The sequence below is a fragment of the Strongylocentrotus purpuratus genome, unplaced genomic scaffold (assembly GCF_000002235.5).
Source record: "Strongylocentrotus purpuratus isolate Spur 01 unplaced genomic scaffold, Spur_5.0 spur5_scaffold_2, whole genome shotgun sequence".
NCBI lineage: Eukaryota > Metazoa > Echinodermata > Echinoidea > Camarodonta > Strongylocentrotidae > Strongylocentrotus > Strongylocentrotus purpuratus.
In genome coordinates, this window is record NW_022145605.1 from 27180432 (window position 1) to 27191524 (window position 11093).

An 11093-nucleotide genomic window follows, 5' to 3' on the forward strand; every position below is an offset into this window, starting at 1 on the left:
CATATGTAAACAACACTGTCTAAAAGCTCTCGTATAGTAAATATAGCAGTCATTAAATTTTAAACAACGAATGTTTAACAAAATTACTTCTGTTTCGAGCAACATTGTTTACAATTTGATCAACCGTTGTTTAAGATAGTGTACAACTGTAAGTGAACATCACTTTTTTAAACAGCGTTTTTACTGTGTACACTATACAGAAACACTGACGTAGCATATCTGTCTTACACTAGGGCTATACACATATCCATGTCATTTATAATTATGGTGATTTTGTCGAACTGGTCTAGGCTCGAATCTAACCTGCCATGACTCCACTGTCCTTTGGAAATCATTAATATATATTTACAACTCTATACCCAGGTGAATTAAGCGAGTGCCTGAGACAATTTTTTTCCTTCAATGATTCTAGCGTTTCTGGATACCTTAACAGCTAAAGCCAGGGCAAAACGAATTTATACTCCTGCATTGAACGTCCCATGTAATGGATATAATAATATTAATAATAACGTTTTATTTACCCAGGGTAGCCACTTCAGTTATAAAACTGCTCTCCCAGCGGGCCCTGCATAACATAACATGTTACTATTACCCTTCTCCAATCTAATATGCTGAGCGCCTAGCTAGAAGGCAGAAGGTCCCATTGTTATAAGTCTTTGGTATGACTCGGCCGGGGATCGAACCCACGACCTCCCGTTTATGAGGCGGACGCTCTAACCATTGAGGCACCATACCCGGTGTATATACCCGATATGAGTGAACATATTAGCCTAAAGGGATAATCTAACTTTAGATAGGCCTATTATGAGGAATCACCTTCAACAATTATTAACCGAAAAGAGCATGGCAATCGCAATCTCCGAAATTTGAAGTTCGAAGCATCAATAGCCATTAGGCTTTTACAGTATACTTGGAAATGGCGTGCTTTAATCAACTTACCGTCGTTATACCACTGTTATTAGTCAATATGACACACGGGTCAAAAAGTATACATCGAACGTCGATGACCTCTTTGCCTTTTAATCAAAGATTATAATGAAAGATCGATATCGATTTTCTAAAAGACAATAATATTCCCGACTGTTTATCATAATTGGTAGTGTAGCTAAACAATTATGATGACGTAACCATATTAGGGGTCATAAAATCAACCAGCGAATATGACTGTACTGACCGTGTATGCAATATTGTCCACCTTTGAGAGCATATTGAGTAGGCGAGCTTGCGAAGCTTATAAATAATATTAATTTATATCTTAAATTTTTACCTGTTTTAAAGCTTATCTGCCATAGGATACAGGAGGGATTACACCGCCCTGCAAGGTCACTGGACAGGTGGCTATCTCATCAACTCAGCTCTCAGTTAACATAAGAAAAAGAGGATCATGGGGGACCAATGGTCACCGATTAGGCATTGTTTGTTATATAGAGGGCGCAAGTAGCTACAAGTAGTGCAGTGGGCCTTTAATCTTTGTCATCATTTTGAAGAAATGTTTTTAAAATGTCCTCATGTTATTCACTCTGCTGCCTTTAAATGTACATTGTATTTTGTTTTGTGAGGGTTCGGTAGATAGTTGATTATTGGGGGTGACTAGGTAAGCGCCCCATGTACCCATAATGTAACGGTAATCCACATCTCCTCACTGTAATTAATTACAGTTGTGAGGAAACGAAGGCTATCGCGAGTGAATGAAATTATTCATGGTTTATACAGCAAGTTTAATGGAGTTGCCTTGGTAACGATAAGCATGGTTCATATGGAATGACGATTCGATTAATTATTTAAATTCTATTTCTGCATTTTTCCAAACTCAATAACTGAATAACAAATAACAAACATAAGGTATAATACAACATATACAAACAATAATAATTTCATGTCAAGATTTTGTTTAGATATACATATTCACATAATTATAATGACGAAAATAAATATATTTCTATAACATATTGTTATAAATTTAAAGTATTATCCGAACTATCTGTGGAAAAAGTGCAGGAGACCGCAATCATAAGCGATGCTTGACAAGGATGGCGGCCTCATGATGCGGCCACGCGTTCGATTTGCAGATAAATGACATTATCCACATAATCACCGGACCAGCACTTTCCCAGAAAAACAACAACGCATCATTAACAAGTGCCATTCCGACTTTATGATTAATGAAAAATAGACAGATGATGATATTTGGTGGAATAAGTTAATTGGTAGAAGCGGTTGTAAAACGGCATGAAAATGTTTTTAAATGTCTATTCCTGAAATTGAAAAAAAAATTGTTGATATATTTCCATTGTAGACTATATTTCAATAGGTATGCCCTTAGAAAATGGTAACAAATCCAAATTCATTTCCACAACCTACTGTTGTTTTTGTCTCTAGTATCGACATGAAAATGACTACTTGTCAAAATGGCTTACTAAAGGCCCTTTTCTCCTTTAATTATGATAATAGTGAGTATCAATAGCTGGATTTTTACAAATAGTAAGACCAGTCCACCCCACCCCCCCCCCCCCCGTTCTCATTATCTTCTCTATGTTTAGGATCTTATCCTATTCTTAGACATAGGCTAATCTGTAAGTGCAACCGAGTCAAAGTACTCACTGATCGGATTACACGGAGTACTACTTTGCTGGTTAGATAAGCATGAAGAAAACTAGATTACGACTGTACGATTCAGATCATGTGTGTGATGTCATTAATATGTCAGATATAGCTGTGACAAGCTTGCATCGGGACATCACTGTACATAGACCGACAGCCTACGTGACCTACATTGTCGGTTTCGTATACTCTAGATAAGTTGTCAATAAGTCTATACCACGGGCTGTAACTTTATCATTATCTTCATTATTATTATAATCATCATCACCTTCTTCTTCTTCTTCTTCTTTTTCTTCTTCTTCATATCCCCCCTCCTTAGTTTCCTCCTCCTCGTCGTCCTTCTTCTTCTTCTTCTTCTTCTTCTTCTTCTTCTTCTTCTTCTTCTTCATACCCCCCTCCTTAGTTTCCTCCTCCTCGTCGTCCTTCTTCTTCTTCTTCTTCTTCTTCTTCTTCTTCTTCCTCTTCTCCTTCTTCTTCTTCTTCTTCTTCTTCTTCTTCTTCTTCTTCTTCTTCTTCTTCTACTTCTTTCTCTCTCTACACCATCTCATTTGTTTACTAATAATTTGTTCATAATTGCGCCATTTATTTATTTGTCTATTAAGTTAGAAGTGATAATCAGTTCATTATTCAAACATTTACACCGCCTTGTATAGCTCCCCTGCTCAGATCATATCATAGAAAAAAACAAATGTATTCGCCTGAGTGGGGAAAATATATATTCATATCATAACCGAAGTTACCATTCTCACACCTTTCTCATTATTTTGTGTTTATATCTACAGGGACCCAGTGCTCTGAATCTGCCGAAGCACTGTTTGAGAAACTGATGACAAAATACAACCCTCTGATTCGGCCAGTAGCTAACGACTCCGATATCCTGGATGTATTTATCGGCCTAGCCCTATCACAACTTGTCGACATCGTGAGTATGGGATTGTATTCCTCTTATGAAAGCCAGAAGGGTGTTAACTTTCGTCATCTGTGTTTGACATCACAAACACAGGAGTGTCGCTCAATAAAGGGGGGGGGGGTGGATGGGGTGTCGAATGTTATCATTTGGGTGGTATTATCTCTTTTTTTTTATGGGATTTTTTAAAATTTTAAAACAGTTACTCTTGTCTTGCAATGCCGTAGTCTGAGTATCGATTTTTATTTTTGTTCATAAGATTTGATTTAGTTTTGGGAGCTTCGGTATAGGATGAGGAACGGTGTTGTCAAATTCAGATGTAATGTATCCTCTTTTGCTGGCTAGAAATTTGCCTAAAACCATCAGATCATAGATTTCCAGTCACCAAATTCAGAACTTACTTTCGGCAGTCTTGTATTCATTCTTTAGATACCGGTTTTTACGTTTTAGGACAGAAATATAATCATCGCCCCTGGTTGCATATAATCTTCCATTTTATCATTTGTAAGGTGTAATCAGGCGCGTACGCAGGGGGGGGGGGGGGGGTGTTTAGGGGGTTAACCCTCCCTTTGGTATTTTTTTTATGTGTGTATTTTTTGGAACCCCCCCCCCCCCCCCCCCGCTTATTCAGCGGCTGGCTGAGTCGTTGCGAAATTTTGGGCCCGATTTTAACCCCCCCCCCCCCTTGAAAAAATCATGCGTACGCCACTGGGTGTAATCATACCTAAGATTTGAATTTTTAGTATGTTTGTGTTGCTACTATGTTTATTATTCATTATTTTTACAGGATGAAAAGAACCAAATCATGGTCACTAGTATCTGGCTTAAACAGGTAAGTAAATCAAAAGTCCTTGTTAAAATCTATACGCATGCATATAATAATTACTTTGCCATTTTGGACCTTTATGTAAAGAAGAGTAAGAATTTGATTTAAAGAGAAGGTGGAGTTCTTGTGAACGTGAGGAATAATTTTGATATTTCTCATTCTCTTTATTACCATATTGAATAATATCATACCTGTCATAATAGCAATATCCCATGAAAAAAAAACTGATCTAGATATTCTTGAGCCACTTCTTGAGGTAGCCCAGTGTATCAGTATTTGCATGTCAGTTATTTGTGACTTTCAGCAACAATTAGTAAAGTCTTTGTTATGTTGAAAATTCCAAAATATTACAATACATAATTCAAAAAACAAGAAATTTAGAATTAACTAAAGACCCATTCTTTCACATTACAATTATTTCACCAGTACTCGACGTCATCTTTAATTTTCGCGAGACGTATATCATCGGAAATAGATCACAATTTCACGTCGCTTTCTAGCCCATTTCATTAGGCCCGAATAGCGGTATTATAAACACTTTTTATGTCAACACACTATAAATATTGATTTACTACATTTCCCGTATTCAGCTCCTTTGACGAATTACGCTGTGATCCTGGCAATTTATCAATTGTTTATAGGTACCTTTCTTTGACCCCCCCCCCATCTTTTATTAATATACATCTCCTTGCAGCACATATAAAGTAAAATGGCCCCATTTTCCGTTGAAAATAAACCAATTGTTGTTGTTGTTATTATTATTATTATTATCATTATTATTTTTATTATTATATTATCATCATCATCATTATTATTTGTATTATTAGTATTATTAGTTGTAGTAGTAGTAGTAGTTGTTGTTGTTGTAGTTGTAGTAGTAGTAGTAGTAGTAGTAGTAGTAGTAGTAGTAGTAGTAGTAATATTATAGTAGTAGTAGTAGTTGTTGTAGTAGTAGTAGTAGTAGTAGTAGTAGTAGTAGTTGTAGTAGTAGTAGTAGTAGTAGTAGTAGTAGTAGTAGTAGTAGTAGTATAGTAGTAGTAGTAGTAGTAGTTGTTGTAGTAGTAGTAGTAGTAGTAGTATAGTAGTAGTAGTAGTAGTAGTTGTTGTAGTAGTAGTAGTAGTAGTAGTAGTAGTAGTATAGTAGTAGTATAGTAGTAGTAGTAGTAGTAGTTGTTGTAGTAGTAGTAGTAGTTGTAGTAGTAATAGTAGCAGTATAGTAGTAGTAGTAGTAGTTGTAGTAGTAGTAGTAGTAGTAGTTGTAGTAGTAGTAGTAGTAGTAGTAGTAGTAGTAGTAGTAGTAGTAGTATTAGTATGAACATTATCGTTATTATAGTATTATAATTATTATTACATTAACATTACTGTTATTGTTGTTGATAATGTTGATGATGCTGTTACCATTATTTATATTACCATGTTTTCGTACAGCAATGGACGGATTACAGACTCGTATGGAAACCCGAGGACTATGGTGGCATTACCTATATCCATTTCCCAATCCAACGATTATGGGCACCAGACTTGGTTCTCTATAACACGTAAGTTACTCTGTCCAACCAAAGACAACCCATCGTCTCCTGTGGCGTATCTAACTAAACTCGGCGAAGTCAGCGGACACAACCGTAACGCCCCCTGCCGATTTAACCCCCCCCCCCAAAAAAAAAAAAAAATAAAAAATAAAATAAAATAAATAAATAAATAAATAAATAAATAAAAAAAAAAAAAATAAAAAAAAATGTTATAACTCTCCGAAAACCGTCCTTCGTCAAAATCGTCAAAAGTCTGACTGTAACCAACATAGATCGGAGCCGGCGAACGCCCCTACGATTGAAGTCCCAGAAAAAAAAGACAAATCGACTTGAAAGAAGAATTTTTTATTAGTAGTGTCCTTCCACTATGCCCCAGTGTGCAGGTAATTATCTTCGCTGCAGGCGCGTACACAGGGGGGGGGGGGGGGGGGGGGGGGGGGGGTTAAACCCCCCTTTTGGTATTTTTCTGTGTGTAAACCCCCCCCCCCTAGTTTCTGGATGCACCATTGCCCTTCCATAGAATGTGTAGACATCAGTTTATGTGTTTTTTGTTTTCTGTGTCCAGACTTACAAAACCCTCAAAATGTTGCACCTTCTAATTAAAAAGCAGCCTTATATAATGAGAATGAAGCAGTATGAATTAAAGAAGCGAAAAATCATGTAATAATTTTAATACTTCTTGTATCTTCTTGCAGAGCTGAAGGAGCATATGCTGTGGAGGTGATGAACAGTGCCACGATTTTCTACGATGGCTCAGTCACTTGGAAACCTCCCGCTATTTTCCGCAGCTCCTGCAGCATTGACATTGAGTACTTCCCCTTCGACGAGCAGCGTTGCATCATGAAATTCGGATCCTGGACTTACGCCGGTGACGTCGTCGACCTGATCGCGTTGAATTCCAACGTCGAGCGAGAGAACTACCGAGCGAACGGCGAGTGGGAGATCGTCGACGCACCCGCCGTCAGGTCCGCCCTCAAGTACCCCTGCTGCGTGGAGATCTACATCGATGTTACCTACACGTTAGTTCTGCATCGGAATCCGTTGTTTTATATCATTACCCTGGTGATCCCCTGTGTGCTGATCTCGTTGATGACCGCGCTGGTTTTCTACCTCCCCTCCGACGCTCAGGAAAAGATCACCCTCTCCATCTCCGTTCTCCTGGCTCTCATCGTGTTCCTTCTCTTGATCCCTAACCTCATCCCGCCAACTTCAAAGACCATACCCCTCATCGGTCGGTACATGCTCTTCACCATGGCCATGGTGTCCCTGTCCATCCTGGCCACCGTCGTCACCATCAACGTCCACTTCCGCAGTATCACCACCCACGAGATGCCACCATGGATGAAGACGTGGTTCTTGAACTATTTACCACGGGCTTTCTGCATGGAGAGACCCGATGGACTGAAGGCGAGGAAGGAGAAGAAGATGAAGAAGAAGCTGCAGAAGGAAGCCATCAGGAAGTACAACAATCCGTACATGTACTCGCCCTCCTCATCGTCAGGGGTGTGGGAAGAAAGATCGGGGAACTACAGTCAGAATGGCAACTACAGGATGTATAATGGAAGACCCTACAATAAACTTGAGGTAATATCCCTATCAGCCGGTTTCTTTTCTTCCTTTTCTTCTACTCTCCGTCGCTTAACCTCCCCCCCCCCCCCATCCTATACCCATGAATATTACATTATTATCAATCTTTTCTGCACCCACATCCTATCATCTATCTTTCTCTATCTCTCCCCCTCACTTTTTTTCTTCCGTAGACCTACTACAAATAAATAGTTTCTCGTATTTACCACCCCTTTCCCTCTCCCCCCTCTCTCTCTCTCTCTCTCTCCCTCTCTCTCTCTTTTACACACTCTCTCTCTCTCTCTCTCTCTCTCTCTCTCGTTGTCTCTATTAAATATTATCTCTCTTTCTCGCCTCTTTCTCTCTCTTTCTACATTCGCTCCCCTTTTCTCGTTCTAGTTTCGTCTTCCCCATTCTCTCTCTCTCCATCGAGCTGCATGATCTTAAAACAGCGAAGTTTGGTAGTATTTAACCAGAGTTCCAATCTATCAATTGATAACATTCAAATTATTCAAGCACAGGAAACTGAATATTTCATTGCATGCTATTTTTATTATAATCATTATTCTAATGCAGCTCCGAACGATCACGCCATCACTGCGGGAAGAAATCGAAGGGCGCGAAGTCGAGCACAACACGATGCGACGATTCAGAGCGGACTCCGACGATTCAGACGAAGGGAGCTCGAGAACTCGTGAGAGGGAATGGAAGGCTCTCCTAGCATCCCTTCAGTATATCAAAGACAACATCAATTATGAAGATGACGTCGACCAGGTAAGATTGAGAGGAATTTTGTTTTTCCTGAAAACTTTTTTTTTTAAATGCAACCCCCCCCCCTTCCCCCTTTAGAGACTGAAGAGGGTCAGTAGGATTTCCGGGGCAATAATCTGATTTTCCTCTCCTTACCCTACCGTCAGACCAAAGAGAGGGACGGCGGGGTTCATCCAAGATCTGTGATCTCTTCCCCCACCCTCCCTTCAGATTATAGTGGATCAACCTTCCCTTTAGCTAAGTTTCAATTCAATTCAATTAAATTAAATTCAATTTCAATTTATTGTCCAATATTGGAAAATTTGATTTGCTCACATTTTACAAACGTACAAAGAATCAAAATAAGTTAACATACAATCATTGATTTCTCTATCTTTTAGTCGGAGGAAGACTGGAAGTTCGTGGCCTTAGTCATCGACCGTATTCTTCTTTGGGTCTTCCTGTTAGTCGCCGTTGTCGGAACGATCGCCGTCTTCATCGAGGCCCCCATCTTCTGGGAGAAGAGCGATGCCCATCCCATACTCGTCCACGAAGAACCCGTTCTCATCTCCCGTCTAACAAACGACCAGATACAGGGCAGCGCATGATCACTGACTGACGGACTATCACTCACTAAGTGTACACGAGTGACATGGAAATCCACTCTTTTAGGGGTGTATTTATAGGGATGACGGCATTTTGTTTATTATCAAACTTCTATTTTTGGCGAGGGATGACTTCAATTTAAAGTGGAAACCCTCTCTTTTAGGATACATATTCGAGATCACTTCATTTTGGAACGAAAGTCAATACTAACTAAAAAATGAGAGTAGAATCCATTCCAAAAAGAGTCATTCGAACCACTACATTGGAGTAGATTTCGCTATATTTTGGAGTGGATTCCACTATATTTTGGAGTGGATTCCACTATATTTTGGAGTGGATTCTACTATATTTTGGAGTGGATTCCGCTATATATGGATTTGAATTGATCCCAAGTATATGACTGCTAAAAGAATTGAAATCCAATGTCCTCTCCTCTGCATCAATATGTTATAGCCTATCATAAACTTTTTAAAAATATCTACTAATAGCAATGCATTTTAATCGTCTTTTCTGGTGCGGAGTTTATTGAGTTTAGGAACACGAGAAGACATTCGTAGTAGTAAAAAAAGCGTGACATGATCTTTTAATTAGTAAATTGAATATCATTTTAGCATCTTCTAAAGAATTTCACCATTTCGCGTAACCCTTGAGAATTTCGGATCTTCTAGGCGGATATTTGGAAAACGAAAAGCAAAGTTACAGTGCCATGACAACGACATGATTCATGGCGCTTGCAGTTAATGCATTACTGTGAATTGTGATTCAAAACGATTACTTGCCTCACACGACCGGCAAAATGTGTCCACTAAGGTTTTTTAGAGAAGTGTAGAATGATTTGTTTACCATTTCACGTTTTGTTTTTTAGGACCGCAGGACATTAAAGTTACAAGTTCCAATTGACAAATCTAACTGTAATTCGCACACTGCAAAAGACAGTTGAAGAAGTCAGCAAGTGATCTGCTTGATTATTTAGCACACATTAAGTCAGTTGCATTTTAATAATTTTTTTCTCGATATTATGGGTTCCGTATATGCCGCATTCTTAAGTACAGGGAGAGAGAGAGAGAGAGAGAGAGAGAGAGAGAAAGAGGGAGGGAGCAAGGGAGAGACAAAAAAGGAAGAGGAGGGACATTGGCAAAGTATGTAGTGGACTAAAATTCACACGACAGACATTTCACCTGTAAGAATTGGTGTAAGTAAGACAAATGCAGTGACCTTCCTGTACAAACCACACCAGAATCGTTTACGAATGATAACCATCATTAATCACGAAGGCCAAGAATGTGTACATAGATAATTAGACGTTTAAACTGTATTATAGAAACTAAGTCTCCAGGGAGTGATGTTGTAAAATTCGAAGTATTTCCGGGGCATTATAAAAAAAAATGATCATTGCGTTGTATATAATTTATTCTACACCAAAAACAAGATTACAATTTGACAGCGATATGCCCGTGCAGTGTATTATAAAAGGATAACAGAGTTGGCTTTATTACATGAATTGATAAGTTTCTTGTTATGCAACATCATGCGCTTGTATATCGTTGTGTGCTCATTTACTTCTCATACTGACAAAGACAAAGCCCCTATATAAAGTATTCTTTTCCTGTAAGTTTTGGTTTATTCCTCATGTTCTGCTTTGCTGAAACAGATAGTATCATTGTAAATAATGTATACATAATATGACAAAACGAAGCATGTATTTATGTAATGTTAACCTTTATGAAGCATAATGATGTCCATGACTTGTGTGTTATTTGTCTTTCATTATAAAACCGAACAATTTCCATATCGTTCATTGACCGCTTGTATGAATGTATCATTGTGCCTTTAATTATTGATTCTTTATGTGACATCATGATATTTGTTTGATTTTGTGATGGAACTAATAAAGAGATTTTAAAATACATGTCTACATTATTTATTCGTTATATTTTATGTCATATTGTACCATGGTATAATTACGGAAATAAATCACTGAATACGGGCTTCATGATCGAGAGGGAGCTTCAAGATTCAAATTATGGGAGAAAGATCTGGTTACAGGTAAGAGAGAGAAAGAGAGAGAGAGAGAGAGAGAGAGAGAAGACAGAGAGAGAAAGAATGAGAGAGAGAAAAAATAGATAGATGGATAGACGAAAGATTGACTGATAGATAGATGGATAGATTCGATGAGGAAGATGAATGGATGGATAAATAAATAAATAAATAAATAGAAGATGGATTGACGGAAAGACAGACGGACAAAAAAATAGAAAAAAAAGGTAGATATATAAATAGATAGATAGTTATAGATAGACAGACAAAT

At 38.2% G+C, this 11093-nt stretch overlaps 1 protein-coding gene across 2 annotated transcripts; it reads left to right on the top strand.

The window, feature by feature from the left end:
• Positions 1–3381: 3381 nt before the first annotated feature.
• LOC115926784 (neuronal acetylcholine receptor subunit beta-3-like) lies at positions 3382–10694 on the top strand. 2 transcript variants are annotated; one of them, XM_030992118.1, is made up of 7 exons: positions 3382–3523; positions 4296–4340; positions 5763–5872; positions 6559–7447; positions 8006–8203; positions 8581–8801; positions 8842–10694. In XM_030992118.1, exons 1-6 carry the CDS (start codon positions 3428–3430, stop codon positions 8785–8787), a joined length of 1545 nt encoding a protein of 514 aa, XP_030847978.1. In that variant the 5' UTR covers positions 3382–3427; the 3' UTR covers positions 8788–8801; positions 8842–10694. The 2 variants fall into 2 exon arrangements, with proteins under 2 accessions (XP_030847978.1, XP_030847977.1); XM_030992117.1 differs by having other exon boundaries at positions 8581–10694.
• The last annotated feature ends 399 nt before the right edge of the window (positions 10695–11093 follow it).